Source organism: Crocodylus siamensis, chromosome 7 (genome assembly GCF_052110815.1).
Source record: "Crocodylus siamensis isolate JL-2025a chromosome 7, ASM5211081v1, whole genome shotgun sequence".
In the NCBI taxonomy this organism is placed as follows: domain Eukaryota; kingdom Metazoa; phylum Chordata; order Crocodylia; family Crocodylidae; genus Crocodylus; species Crocodylus siamensis.
In genome coordinates, this window is record NC_143401.1 from 25,740,287 (window position 1) to 25,756,187 (window position 15,901).

Below are 15,901 nucleotides of genomic sequence, written 5' to 3' on the forward strand. Positions count from 1 at the left end.
GTGGTGAAAAGCCTTGCTAGCCTGATGTGAAGGTGAATCAGATGACTAGAGTGAAACACTGCAGTCTGGATGATCCACCTCCATGAGTAGTATGTTTGACACCCCTTTTTTATACCACTGCTGGTTGAGTCAAATAAGCTCCAATAGCTATTGTCCTGCCATGACAGCAATGCCATTACTTGCCCATAGCAGAAGCATTTTTTCAGGTCTGAAGAAAGCACTACTGCAGATGTATAGTACCTGACAACTGAAGCTCCTAAAAGAAAATGCTAAGAGACTCACTAAAATGTCCCAAGCGGTAAAGCCTCAGGTAACGGACTGAATTCCTGTCTTGTGCCAGACTGCAGCTATGTGTCTTACCTTTTTTCCATGCTGACCACTGCGTTGACAAAAATACCATGCAGTGCTAATGGTTTGAATTCCCTCTTCTCTCCAAAGGATTAAAATGCATCCTGACTGATGTACAATAAGTTGGGGGGAAGGGATGACCATATGGACAACTTACCTGAAAAATTCCGTGACACCAGCATTGTTGTGAGGATTGCACCCTGTGCAGAAAAAAGAGCTTGGATAAATAGGTCTGATCATTTCAGATCACAGCAGGTGCTGAAACACAGCCTTCCAGAGTTTAACAACAGCCCCAGCCACAGGATGGGGCAGACAGATGCTGTCCAATAGTTATGTTACTTTTTACACTAGGAACGGGAGTCAGGAGACTGACCAGCAGGGCAGGCAACAGCTCTAAAAGCTCAGTTCCTTATTTCAGCTTACATGTATGAGAGATAGGGGGAGTACAAAGAGAAAGAAAACTAGGAGCTTTGCAGGAAGAAACACCCCAAGATAAGGTGGTATGGAGCAGGTCTCAGCAAGCATTTGCAAATATTCATATACTCCTTTTCCAAAACTCCATTGCCAGATAAATATTAGCCCCACTTCAGAAGCAGCACTCGGGCAAATAAGAAAAGGAACATTTCCAGGCTCAAACTTAGTAGCAGCACTACAAATACAATCCCATTCATCTAGTCCTTTGCTTTAAACATAATGCCAACCCGCCCCCCTTCCCACCACCTAGAAAAGAAAAACAGACTAGCCTTCAGCTTTCTTCTGGCATTGAACTTTCTCAAGCACTCCACAGTCTCTTGTCTGTGCATCATTGAGGCCACAGTGGATCGTTGCTGGAAAACAGAATCAAGAAAGGATCACTGAAGTGTTCTAAACAAATTAGCAAGACAGGTTCTTCCTCCAACTCTCTACCTGTACATCACCAATTATGCAAACCAACATGACTAAGCTCCTCATTTTCAGGTGCCCAGTTTTTTAACCAGATACTAACTTGATAATGAGGATTTGATGGCAGAAATCAGCATTAATGTGACATTAGTAACAAGCTAACTTGTTTAAAATCTCTTGCCACAGTATGATGTCAAAGGCCTGGGAAACTAAGTAACTGAGGCATATATGAATAACAATGATCTGTTTCTCAGATTCCTAAGAAAAAGTGAACATAAAAATAAGGCAAGTCAAATTAGCCAGTAATTACACAGAGAGGAGCAACAGCAAGATGCGGAGTTTTGTTACTAAAACCTCAAAAAGAAAATTCAAACTAGAGAATAAACACCATTTGCATGGTCCTCCTAATACCTAGTGAACAAAGCTCTCATTGAATCTGAGTTTGTTACTGGCCCAGTATGCAAAGGACTCAGACCCCTCACATCAAATGCCAGAGATATTTAGCAAGCAATGGGGAGAAAATCATGTGGCTTAGGGACAGAATTCTACCATATCAAACCAACAGCCTGAGCATAACCTTTAGAAGGTGGTGCAAACTTGCACAAGCAGTTGGCTGAAGTAATGGCAGCTGCAGGAACCGCACTTCCCAGAAGTACCACCATTGATTTTAGAGCACATTAGGAAGCCAGAGGAGAATGCCAGAACTAGCTAAGGCTTACTCATACACATTAGTACTAGTCTGGAATCTCTTTACAAGCTCAGTGGGTGAAGGATTATCATGGCTGAACTACAGATATTACAGATCCTCCATTAGCTACCTCTTGGTTTGAACAAATTCTTCAAGATGTGAGAAAAAAATTAAACAAAACAAAAAACACATGCTGTGTTGAGAAACTGCTAGTTATGGAAGGAACAACAGAGGTGTTAAACTCACCCAGCCTGTGGTATGGGGCCTGTGCACAGGCTGGCTCTGCATTCCAACGGGGGCCACATAATACAGCTCTGACCCTTAGGAGATATTTAGGACATCCCTGCTCTGCAGTGACATCAAACCTACCAACCCTGCTTTAAAGGCTAGACACCTGGTATAAATCAGGGCTGACAATTGTTGGAGGAGAAGGATGTGCTCAGCTGATCTCTTCTAAAGAGCATCTTGTTTCAGTTCACTCCACCTCCTGTGGAGTGAACACGAGGCCTGAACATGAAGCTGTAGCAATGTGGCTTGCATATAATACCACAAAGCATTAAGACTGTTGACCCTGGCAGGCATGTCTTGTGCTTCCATGCAAAACCATGGCTAGTCTTTTGGCAACAAGTCTCAAGTATGGGGACGTAATGCATCACACACAAGGGATGCAATGGACACTGTGAGAACAGCTTTAAACACCAAAGGCGTTTCTACACATGCTCCAGGGCTCGGGGGAGGGCAGAGCTTTTTAATTAGAACAGCTCTGAGAACCACTCTAATTAAAGTGCCTACAGAGTCTCATGCATCATCGTCCCTGCATTTCAAAATGAATAAGCTGTAGTTAAAGGGCGTCCGTCATCATTCTGAAGTACAGGGACACTGATGCACGAGACACAGAGGCTGCTGGAGTATGCTAATTAGCATACGCCAGCAGACTTGATTAACTGAGTCTGCTCTGATGCGTTGCAATTACATTGTGTCTGAGCAGCCTCCCTTCATGTCTACGGGCACCCCAAGCACGAAGGAGACTGAAGTGATTTGTGAACTAAAATCATTAGTCTTTACTAAGCTCTATATTATGCAGAAAAAGAATGTCCCTTTCCACGGTGTTATAGGAGGAGTGCTCCTGACTTGCACAGCTCTAGTCTAAGGCACTGGGGTGAAATTTAAAATATAAAAGCCACAATTTGGTTACAGACATACAGGGAAAAAATCCTCTGCTAGTGTAAATGTGCACAGTTCCAACTGCAGTAGAACCTGCCCTCATTACATTAGATAAGGATCCAGCCCAGTGTTCACAATGATAATAGTACACAAACACAACACGTGAATTGCCAACTACATTTCTCTTGGAGAAATGGGAAACTTACTGCTATTCTCTCATGAACAGGTAAACAAGAGTTAGCTAACACCATACTAAGAACACAAAAGGAAACAGCAGCAGCATGCTATGGTATTAGATGATTCTGTTTAATCCGTTTCAAGTAGAAACTTTCAGTCTGACAAAGGGAGAAGTCATTCCCCAGCCTGCCCCCAACTGCATTTCAGGACATCCCTGCCAGCTCTGCAGGAGATGAGAAGATAACCACACTTGCGGTCTATAAAGGAGACAGCTTAATGGACAGAACTAGCTAAAAACATTTCACTACTACCAGCATTACAGTTAATGACAACACAGTAAGCCTGTTTTTCAAAGCCAAATGTGAAAATGCTCCAACTCAATTGCAAAGACAAACTACCACAAAATGGGACTAAAGATTCATAACTCACAATCCCTGTTGTCCCCCTGTACATAACTTATTATTATGATCTGCACCAAAAAAAAAAAAAAATTAAGTTCCTGGATAAATTATTCTGAAAAGCCAAGCCATTTTTCTGCAAATTCCAAAATGAACTATGTAACCCTATGCAACAGGTTGGCCCTTCCCCTGTCACTGCCCACAATCCAAAGTAAACAATCTGGTTTAAAGCAGCACCTGATTTCTGCCACCAGAAGTACTTAGAGGTGCAGAGATTTATTGGTGCCGATATGATATGGACCGACGTAAGGAAAAGTGACATTATTGGTAATCGGCTTTTTTGGCTGATGTGGCTGATAAATGCCCCATGCATGCATGCAGCCATAACACCCATGTAGCCCGGGAGCTTGAAGAGCAGCATCCAGCTGGTAAGTCAGGATGGGGCTGGGCAAAGGGTGTGGGGGAGGGCAGATTGAGGCCCCTCCACGGTGAGAGAGTGAGTGGGACTGGGGTAGGGGTGGGGGCAGGCACTGCCCAGCCCAGGCAGGGCAGGCCTGGGGATGGAAGTGTGGCTTGTCTGGGTGCCACAGGAAGGGGGAGCAGCTCCCACTGCTGTGTGCACCCCCAGGGAAGGCACAGGGGGAACATGTGCCCCCTGGAATCTGTGTGTGGACAAGGGAAAGCTGCCGCTGTTGCCTGAGGCTGGCACCTGGACCTTTCCTGCAGGAGGGCTGTGCTCAGGGCAGGTGGCGGTGCTGGGAGGGGGTGGTACAGGCTGGGCTAAAGCTGCCCCAAAATTCACCATAGCACTCCTCCCCCTGAACCCCTCCTCCCAGGCAGCCCCAGCTCAACTCTCATCAGGAAGAGCCTGAAGCCACCCCCAGCCTCAGCCCCAGCCTGCCCTCTCCATGTGCACACATCTGTGGGGCACATGGCCCCCATGCCTCCTTTGGGGCTGCATGCAGCAGTGGGAGCCACCTCCACTTTCCATGCTCCCCAGACGAGCTGCTCTGTTCCATGCCCAGCCCTACTTCCTCCCTTACCATAGGGGCCTTGATTTGCACCCCCCAAACCCCTCGCCTTCCCCCCGCCAACAGACTTACCAGCCAGACACTCCTCTCCAAGCTAACAGGCTTGCATATCAGCTATCAGATTGGTATCAGCTGATATGGCTCATTACAAATTTTTATTGTTGCACCCCTAGAAGTACCCCTTTGCTCAGCATCCCTATCCTCAGTATGTTGCTTCACCATGGATATTTATATGACTCTGGAACAGAAAATGGACAGGAAGGGAGAAACTTACGCAGACCCATGGGTGTTTGAGAGCCTGGTCTGCTGTGATGCGTTTTGCTGGGTTTATCGTCAGCATCTGATTGATCAAGTTCTTTGCTTCAGGAGTTACTGTGTCCCACTCAGGTGATGGGAACTAGGAGAAGAAAAGGAGAAGAGGTGAGACCCTGAACACCATAACCCTTCCCTTTCTAAAGGAAATGCACTCCCCTAGACTGAGCCATACTCAAGCATTAATCCCTTCAGAATTGGAAAGCTTGCAGGGGACACAAAGCTTTGCGAAGCACCTACAGCATGAAAGCTCTAAAGGAACCTGATGAACGACTCTAAAGCACAATGCATACATACATGTGCCACTTTGATGGCTGTACACTGAATGCCCATTGACTAGCGAGGCACGTTTTTTTGGTTAGATGTGATATATCTTTTATTTGACCAATCGACTAGTTGGAAAAAACTTCTTAGCAAGCTTTCAGGCGCAGTCACCCTTCACTAGGCAGCATAGGGAGTCTCTGCTGATCTGAGACTCCAAGGAATGAGAAAAGTTAAGTGTGGTATGATGTCAGTGAAAGTATAAATAGGTAGAGGTAAGCAAGACAAAAGGTAAAGCAGGGGAGGGAAGAGGAGGGGAGGGGGAAAAAGAGCAGGGGGAAAGAGAACCCCCCCCAAAAGGTCAGAGGAGAAAACAAAGGTCTCCCTCGCACCTGTTTTCTTTTTTTGTTTTCTCTTTCCCCTTGCTCTTCCTCTTCTCCCCGCTTTACCTTTTGTCTTGGTTATCTCTACCTATTTACAGCTTCACTGACATCCTACTACACTTTTAGCTTCTCATTCCTTGGCGTCTCAGACCAGCAGAGACTCCCTATGCCTGACAAAGGGTTAATACGCCTGAAAGGTTGCTAAGAACTTTTTTCCAACTACTGTACTCAGTTGGTCTAATAAATGATATCACATCTAACCAAAAAACTTTGCCTGCCTATGTCCTTAGACCAACACAGCCACAACCAAAAACTCTTTGACTAGCTACACACAGGTAAACAAACGCTTCAAAATTCAGTCACACTATTGGAATTTATTCAGATTAAAAACTCAAGGAGAAAAGTTTCAGATCTTTGAAATTAATATTCAGAGCAGGTGCATGAAAAGAGAAGAACAATCTCCTTTAACTCACAACATTCTTCTTCCTCCCACTCCACATCATTAAGAAGCTGTAACAAGGTCTACAGAATCCCAGATTGTTATCTAAGCAAAGAAGTTACTCACCAGTAACTTGAGTTTGAGGTGTCCCATCTATCTGCACATTCCCTTGTGAAGGTACATGTACCTCAAACACTCAAGCTCAAAAACTATAGTAGGTGCTTTTACAGCACGCATGTCTTACCTCTACTTGTGTGTCTGAGGGACAGGGGAAGGAGGAATATGGAATGAGCCCATGGAAAACGCATCATGAAGAACTCTGGGTACAAATAGGGAATGTCTTTCTCTTTCAAATGACCTTCCATATGCACATTCCGCAGTGGGAAAAACTCTGTCTACTTGGAGGCATCTATCAAAGCTCTAGGCCAGGGGTTGGCAACCCCCGGCACGCGTGCCGAACATGGCATGCAAGGCCATTTTCCTTGGCACGAGTTAGGGCCAGGGAGGTAGCAGCTGTTTGCAGCCAGCCCCAGCTCTGGCTAGCTGCTGCCAGCTGGGAGCCTGGGAAGCTGCAAGCAGCCTGGGCTCCATGGCTCTCAGCAGCTACCCCGAGCTGGGGCCAGCTACAGTTGGGAGGCTACAAACAGCTACTGCCTCCCTGCCCCTGGCCTCAGCCCCAACAGGCACAGTGCTGGCACCTGTTGCCTTCCTGGAGCCTGGGGCAGGAGGGCAACAGCTGTTTGTAGCCTCCCAGCTGCAGCCAGCCCCACCTCTGGGTAGCTGGTGATAGCCACAGAGCCCAGGCTGCTCCCATGGAACACCTGCTGCAAGCAGCCCGGGCCCTGTGGCTGTCAGCAGCTACCCAGAGCTAGGGCCAGCTACAAACATCTGCTGCCTCCCAGCCCCAGGGGGGCAGCACATACTGGCAATGCTCCCCACTGTGCTGCCCTTGCTGCTTCTGCAAAGCAGTGTTGGAACTCGGCGCAGGAGGACACAGTTGGGGGGGGGGGGGGGGGTCACAGAATGCTGCCTGCTCCCAGCTCCCCACTGCTCTGCCACACTTCCCCTGCAGGCAGGGGCAGTAGCAAGGGGCACAACCCTGCACGGCTGCCTACGCTGCTCCCATGCACACAGGGGAAGTGTGGCAGGGCAGCAAGGAGCTTGGAGCAGGCAGCTTTATGCACCGCCCCCCCCCATTGCATCCTGCTGCACCGGGTTCCAACACTGCTTTACAGAAGTTTCATAGTTTGTAGGGTCGGAAGGGACCTGAGCAGATCATCAAGTCCGACCCCCTACCATGGCAGGAAAATGTACTGGGGTCAAACGACCCCAGCAAGGTGTTTCTCTAGCCTCGTCTTAAAGACCCCCAAGGTAGGAGCCAGCACCACTTTGCTTGGAAGTTGGTTCCAGATCCTAGACGCCCTGACTGAAGTAGCGCCTCCTGATGTCTAATCTGAATTTACCCTCTGCCAGCTTGTAACTTATTTCTAGTCACTCCTGGTAGTGCTCGGGGGAACAGGGACTCCCCCAATGCCTGCTGGTCCCCTCTGATTAGTTTGTAACAGGCCACTAGATCCTCCTTCAGCCTTCTCTTGTGGAGGCTGAACAGGTTCAGGTCCCTGAGCCTTTCTTTGTAGGGCCTGCCCTGCTGCCCCCTCAGTGGCTCTCCTCTGGACCCTCTCCATGTTGTCCACATCCCTCTTGAAGTGCGGTGCCCAGAACTGGATGCAGTACTCCAGCTGTGACCTGACCAGTGTCACACAGAGGAGAAGGATCACCTCCTTGGATCTGCTTGAAATGCATCTGTGGATGCATGACAAAGTGAGGTTGGCCTTCCTGACTGCATCCCCACACTGCCGGCCCATGTCCATCTTGGAGTCACTGATGACTCCAAGATCCTTTTCTGCTTCTGCACTGATGAGAAGGGAGCTCCCCAGCCTTTAGGTATGCTGCTGGTTCTTCCTCCCCAGTTGCAGCACCTTGCACTTGTCAGCATTGAATCCCATCCTATTCTCATCCGCCCACCCCTGTAACCTGTCTAGGTCCGACTGCAGCCTATTCCTCCCTTGTCGCATGCCCACATCCCCCCACATCTTAGTGTCATCAGCAAATTTGAACAGGGTGCTTTTAACCCCCTTGTCCAAGTCACTGATGAAGATGTTGAACAGTGCAGGCCCAAGGACCAAGCCCTGGGGGACCTCACTGCCCACATCCCTCCAGGTCGAAAATGACCCATCCACTACCACTGTCTGGGTACGGACCTCCAGCCAGTTAGCAACCCATTTGACTTTGTAGGTGTTGACACCACAGTCCCCTAGTTTTTTTTTTAAATGACAATGGGGTGAGAGAGAGTGTCGAAGGCCCTCCTAAAGTCCAGAAGGACTACGTCCACTGCTACCCCTGCGTCTAAAGATTTGGTGACCTGGTCATAGAAGGCCACCAGGTTGATCTGACAGGATCTGCCTCTAATCAACTCATGTTGGTTGCCCCTAAGCATAACTTCCCTTGCTGGCCTCTCATGGACATACGCCAGGATAATTCTCTCAAAAAGCTTACCCAGGATCGAGGTAAGACTAACTGGCCTATAGTTTCCTGGGTCCTCCATCCTCCGTTTTTTGAAGATGGGAACCACACTGGCCCTCTTCCAGTCCTCTGGTACCACACTAGAGCATGATGAGTGCTCATAAAGCTGCGCCAGGGGTCCTGCAATGACCTCAGCTAATTCCCTCAGCACTCTGGGGTGGAGATCGTCCAGACCAGCAGATTTAAATACATCTAGTCCCTCCAGAACTTCCCTGACTAGATCCTCACTGACCTTTGCCCTAGGTGCACCTCCCCTAGAGCCTGAGAGGGGCCGGGTTGGGATGGCTGATCCGGTCCCTGCTCAGGAAAATAGAGGCAAAGGAGTCATTAAATAGGTTAGCTTTGTTAAAGTTGTTAAATCGCTTAGAAATGGTGAGGGCAACACAGCAGGGAGCACTGCAGGTATATGCTGCCTCCCTGGAGCCTGGGGTAGGGGCAGGGGTGGAGAGGCAGCAGATGTTTGCAGCTGGCCCAGGTTCTGGGTAGCTGCTGACAGCCACAGAGCCTGGGCTGGTGGGCAGGGGCTTTGGGTGGGAGGCAAGGGTCATAATCAGGGCATCCTGCCATGTACCCCCGCCTTCATTTTGTTTTTCTGGTATGCCAGCACTCTGGCACCTTTCAAGGTAGGCATTGTGGCGGTTTTCGGTACTCTGGCCAAAAAACATCACCTACTCCCGCTCTAGGCAAATCATTACCAAAGAACTGATTTGCCAAACAGCTTCTGTGATGGCAAATGCTTAGTAGAGGTTCATGAAGGTCCAGGCACATGCTCTGCAGATGCTAGAATTACAGAGGTTTTGAGGAGAAGCCAAAGTTGCCTGGCTGGAGCATACTCCAACTGTAACCTATGGGCTCACTTTAGCAATTTTATTGCAGGCCCAGCTGCTGTCCAACTGACATCTACATGGTCTTTGGGCAGATACTGCTTTCGTAATATATGAAAGGCAAACAACCATGGGGATTTACAGAAAGGCTAAACACTGTTCATGTAAAGGGACAAGGCTCTCTTCAGTTCCAGTTCTGTGATGGTAAGACCATGGGGAAGTTTCCCAGGGAGGATTTGCCATCACTGTGTATAATCTCACCCACCTTTCTGGCCAAGGTGATGGCCACCAAGAAGGCAGTCTTCACAGATGGATGGTGTAGCAAACAAGTTACCATATGTTCAAAGAGCAGGTGCATCGGGGCTGTAAGAACCAGGTTCAAATCTCACAGACCTTCTCTGGTTCTTAAGGGTTTTCCGCACTGGCAGGTGGAAGACAACAGGCTGACTCTCATAAAATGTGTGTAAGCTACAACAGTTGCTTGGTACAGTTACATAAAGCTGAGAGAGAGGCAACTGTGGCTCAGGTCCAGGAAGGAGTCTAGGAAGAGACCTAGCCTGCCTCCCTGAATGAGAATGCCTCTTACAGTGGATGAACAGACCCATCTACCACTAAAAGTGATCCAACATCCATGCTGTAAGATAGAGGATGTGCAGATCTGAATGAAATATCTGCATTTCCCCATTTGGGAAGCAAGTCCAGGGCAGCAGCAGAGTTCTAGGGCTCCTCACTGACATGAAGGAAGATCTGGGAACCAGAGCTGCCCCAACCAGGCTGAGGCCAGCAGCATCAACTGTGCAAAATCCAGTCTCAATCTCCTCAGCACTCACAACAAGAGGTGCAGTTAGGACTGTATACAAGAATGTTTCCCTGACCGTGGAATGATGGATACATCAGGAAGAGAACCTGGGATGAGCCTTCCTTTGGAACAAAAGGGCCAACAATTCTTGTTAATGTCTAAGAAAAAATAAGTCTGCCATAGATTGACCTTAGGCTAAGAAAGTATTCTACAGGACCAAGCTCTTGATATGCCATTCATGATGCAAGGAGATGCTTCTTCTGAGGCTGCCTGCTAAGGTATTCTAAACATCTGGGTGGTGCCCTGCCAACAGCTGCATCCAGCATAGACATATGATTCCTAGAGGATGATTGCTTCCTTAAATAGGGGACTGGTGGAGTGTGGGGGAAAAATCTCTCTCATCCCCTTGTTTGTTGATGGAGAATATCATGGTGGGCTTGTCAGCACCTGGATGCAATGCCCCATGACATAATGCAAGAATGCCTTGCAGGCTCTACAGGATGCCCCAAACTTGGCTTGATTCCAAGCACGGGAAACCACAACAATTGAGGGAGAGGCCCAAAAAGCACATGTGGAAAATAAGCTGAATATCAGCCAACCACATGCCCGTGTTGTGAAGAAGGCTAAGAGCATACTGGGCTACATTAGTGGGAGTGTTGCTAGCAAATCAAAGGAGGTGATTCTTCCCCTCTATTCAGCATTGGTGAGGCCACATCTGGAGTAGTGTGTCCAGTTTTGCACCCCCCACCAGCACTACAGAAAAGATGTAGACAAATTGGACTGAGTCCAGCAGAGGGCAACAAAATGGGGAGGGGGCTGGGAGACATGATTTCTGAGGAGAGGCTGAGGGAGCTGGGATTATCTTCTGCAAAACAGAGAATTGAGGGAGGATTTAATAGTAGCCTTCAACGACCTGAAGGGTGGTTCCAAAGAGGATGAAGCTAAACTGTTCTCAGTGGGGACAGATAACAGAACAAGGAACAATGGGCTCGGGTTACAGCAAGGAAAGTTTAAGTTAGATATTAGGCAGAATTTTCTCACTAGGAGGGTAGTAAAGCACTGGAACAGGTTACCCAGAGAGGTTATGTAATCTCCATTCTTGGAGGTTTTTAAGACCCAGCTAGACAAAGCTTTGGGTGGGATGATCTAGTTGGTAAAGGTCCTGCTTAGAGCATGGGGTTGGATTAGATGACCTCCTGAGGTCCCTTTCCAACCAAACTTTGGGGCAAAGCATCCATGCCAGAAGATAGGCGGGTGATCCAGGCTGACCTGGACAAGCTCAGCAAATGGGCAGATGAGAACCTCATGGTGTTTAACACCGAAAAATGCAAGGTTCTCCACCTTGGGAGGAAAAACCTGCAGCACCCTTATAGGCTCGGCAGTGCTACGTTGGTTAGCACTACAGAAGAAAAAGACTTGGGGGTCATCATTGACCACAAGATGAACACGAGCCTGCAATGCGATGCTGCGGCTAGTAAAGCGACCAAAATGCTGGTGTGCATCCATAGATGCTTCTCGAGCAAATCCCAGGACGTCATTCTCCCCTTGTACTCGGCCTTGGTGAGGCCGCAGCTGAAGTACTGCGTCCAGTTTTGGGCTCCATAATTCAAAAAGGATGTGGAGAAGCTTGAGAGAGTCCAGAGGAGAGCCACGTGCATGATCGGAGGTCAGGAAAACAGATCTTACGATGACAGGCTGAGAGCCATGGGACTCTTTAGCCTGGAAAAGCGCAGGCTCAGGGGTGATCTGATGGCCACCTATAAGTTTATCAGGGGTGACCACCAGGATCTGGGGGAACGTCTGTTCACCAGAGCGCCCCAAGGGATGACGAGGTCGAATGGTCACAAACTCCTGCAAGACCGTTTCAGGCTGGACACAAGGAAGAATTTCTTTACTGTCCGAGTCCCCAAGGTCTGGAACAGTCTGCCAGTGGAGGTGGTTCAAGCGCCTACATTGAACACCTTCAAGAGTAAATTGGATGCTTATCTTGCTGGGATCCTATGACCCCAGCTGACTTCCTGCCCTTTGGGCAGGGGGCTGGACTCGATGATCTCCCGAGGTCCCTTCCAGCCCTAATGTCTATGAAATCTATGAAATCTAATTTTCTATGATCCTATGAAAACTGAAGCCTTACATAGCTAGCTAAGACGCATGGCAGAAGCCAGAAGAGCCACAAGGTCTTGCTTAAGACAGGGACAGACCGAAGGGAAAAAAAAGGAAGGGAAATAAGAGAAGGTAACTAAAGGTCCCAAAAAACCCCCTAAAAAACCCCAGGCTCTGAACTCAGCTGTAGGCCAAAAACATGGTTTGGGTCCTCCAATAGGTCCGTCTTCAGGCAAGGTGGTTGAGAGGACTGAGGAGCAGAAGAATGCACAACCCTTTATACCTTTGGCAGAGAGAGACAGATGGTATGTGTGTTAAACAGGTATTACTTGGGCAAAAGAAGTGTCAGAAAGCTTGAGCACGCAGATACCCACATATTATAGACAAGCACTCAAAAGGAGTTTGTGAGATCACATAGGATAGCAACATGCAAGTATGGAGATGAAAGGCAGAGTTCTAAACTATGACTACTACTGCTAGTGACAACCCTTGGCAAACATTTCCTCCACCCATTTCAGCTCAGTGCATCAGTTCTGATGAATACAGAGCCCTCTACATCTTCCTCCAAGTATTTGGGAATCTTACAGATGAGAGCACCTTGAAATCAAGAGGAACATTGCTGTCTCACAGGACTAGAATTTACAGCCTATGAACACACATGACTTACAGGACAAAAGATAAACCTGTTAAAAAGGGACAGGTGTTTTAAAAGCCAACTGTGATTTAAAGGAAAAGGATTTTACCCGAGTTGAAAACATTTCCTTTAAGTATCACAACTAAAGATTTCCCTCTCCCCTAAAAAAAAGGATTCACAGTAACATTCTGAAAAACCTAAACCTTGAGACTAAATCCATCCAACAGGTATCCTGAATCACACAAGCCCTATTTAATGGCAAAGGAATTTCAAAATAACCACTGCTTCTGCAGTCAAAATGACACACTCCTGAGTGCCAAGGCAGTTACTGAAGATACCCTGTATTCCATTAAGTTCAGAGCTTGCAAGACATGATTGGAGTGGAGCATGCTCAGGGCATTCCTACCAGCCAGTGTAGACATGACCAACTCCTTTTACTAATCACAAGAGGGTACATAACCCTTAGACACTTTGAAAATCCCATTGTGGTCCAGTTACAAACACAGCTTATCAGTTTGGAACAGCAACAAGCAAACCAGAAGGAACCTAGAAACAATATGTGTAATAAAGGACAGGGGCTGATATGGGCCTGAAAGCAGGGGAGGTTACTGGAATCCAGCAGAAATATTGCGACTACATCTTCCAGCTCCCTTTGTTTTAAACCATGTTTGGGCACCAGTTACCCACAGAATAAAACCCTACAATTTCTCTGCAATATAAATGCTGCCTTGCCTTGAATAAAGAATTCAAGCCTTATTTTCTTCATGTGAAAAAGTTTCCTAATCACTATGCTCCAGCCATGACCTTCTTGTCATGATGCAGCCCTTCTTGGCCAGACTTCTCACTGAACCTCTGACCACTGGTTTGGCCACATTCGAAGATTTGCACCAAGCTTATGCCTTTACCTTCACTATAGCCTCTGACCCATTAAGCTAGTTCTACCCCTAAACACTCACCACTAGGCACATTAGTTTTCCCACAAGGTTCCCTGCATTGTACAGCTGGGACAGGAGGTCACAGACCCCAAGTTCAACAGACTCTACAGGACATACCTCTACATTTTTCATTAAGACAGTAGGACAACAAGCCCTCTCAGCCAACATGCTTTCTGGTCCTCCTGGAGAAGACAGTTACCTAGAGTTTTCTCACGTACTTCCCTGCACTAAGCACAGCAGATATAGCAATTCATTTTTGGGCTTCTCTACTAACTCAACATCCTTGTCCCCCAGCCACACCTCCCGGTGCACTATGCCAGCAGCCCCCACATAGTTCTACAAGTGCTACAAGCAGCAAAAAGCATGAACCCTATGAATGCTCCAAGCATCAGCAGTCCTGTGACTGCTGCTGGCCATTGAGTAAAATAACATGCCAGATTTTGGCTGGCTAAGTAGAACAGGCTTTCTAGACCATGCAGATACCCCGCAAGAAAGTGCCCTTACGTCATAGGCTCCGGCCTTGATCTGCTGATAGAGTTTGTGCTGATCTTCATCCCAAAAGGGAGGGTACCCCACTAGTAATATGTACAGAATCACTCCTGGGAGGGAGAGACACAGATACACTATGGTTAGGCTAATTTGCTAATTACTCCCATCCTCTATCAGTACAGCTATTCTACATACCCCAGGAGAGACCTTCTTTCCTTCCCTTTCATCATTCTCAGCAGCATCTACACTGGATCTTCACTCTCCATCATATTCAGACCTCCAGGTACTGAAGACAGTAGGAGCTACAATTTCTTCTCAGCTGTTGGACTTGGTCCTGGCACACCAAAATCCACTGGGAGCCAGAGCAGAGTGTGTGGTGCCCCTCTGCTGCTTCATGGCCAGTGAGCCACAGCTCCCAAGTGCTCTCAGAAACCAAATACCACCGTCCTTTGGGGTCACTGAACAGCAAGGTATTGCATAAACTTGCAGGACTGATGCATGCTATTAAGGTAAGAATGGCACTCAAGTCTAACACCCCAATCTGCAGGAATAAGTCTATTGCACATCAGGTAGATATCCCTATGGTCCTGTGGATTTAAACCAACTTCCTACAACATTTTATTTTCTATATAGCTGGCATACTAGGAGCTCGTGACATAAGCTAAACAACCTGGAATTGGCTCCAAGGCAAGGGTGGGTCCTAATTCTGTAGCCAAACAGAAGGATCTGATGGCCAGGGAAGCAGGATCAACTGAATACCCAAACAGACTTTATATTAGAAATTTATTGCGACTTTGGGCTGGTTGCTTTCCATCTCTGTGTTTTCATTTCCCCATCTGCAAAATAGGGATCATATGGGCCTACTGAACAGGAATGGCTCCTGTCTGTGAAAAGCACTGTTTAAATGTGAAGTGTGTTTGTAACAGAAGCTTACCGCATGCCCATATATCCACTGGTTTCCCATAAGGATCTTTTCTTAAAACCTCAGGGGAGAGGTAGCCTGGAGTGCCGGCAAACCCTGCAAAGAAAGGAATCACATGAAGCATATACAATACACATGTAGAAAGTTCTTTCACCTTGTGCCACAGGATCTGTTGACAGGAAAATCCAAACTGCACAAATTGCCCTTTAGCTTATCACTGTCTGATATACTTTCTAGATACAGATACATGAAATTGAAAACAAAAAATAAATAAAATGAGGTGGGGGATGAGTTGACAGGCCACCGACCCAAATACAACTTTAAAAGTAAAACAGAGATTTTGATTCCGTCATCCTACAGGGCACAGATCCTTGGGTCACTTCTCTACTTAGATGAACATACAGGTTGGGGATAGAGAACTGAAACTTGGACACTAACAGGACATGTCACAGCCAAATGTTGTGGACAAACCCATCACAGTTGCCATACTGCAGTAATCTGCAGGGAAATAATCCCTCAGGAATTTCAA

General features: G+C 47.4%; 1 protein-coding gene across 26 annotated transcripts in view; it reads right to left on the minus strand.

Moving 5' to 3' along the window:
• Positions 1 to 15,901, minus strand: part of CAMK2G (calcium/calmodulin dependent protein kinase II gamma) — a 183,831-nt gene that overhangs the window by 51,139 nt on the left and 116,791 nt on the right. For all 26 annotated transcript variants that reach the window (XM_090058144.1, XM_090058142.1, XM_090058145.1 and 23 more), the window contains exons 8-12: positions 15,385 to 15,468; positions 14,466 to 14,560; positions 4,963 to 5,085; positions 1,092 to 1,175; positions 506 to 548 (exon numbers count right to left, since the gene is read on the minus strand). In XM_090058144.1, the coding sequence (XP_089914270.1) occupies positions 506 to 548; positions 1,092 to 1,175; positions 4,963 to 5,085; positions 14,466 to 14,560; positions 15,385 to 15,468 (429 nt within the window). The remainder of the gene's footprint in view (positions 1 to 505; positions 549 to 1,091; positions 1,176 to 4,962; positions 5,086 to 14,465; positions 14,561 to 15,384; positions 15,469 to 15,901) is intronic.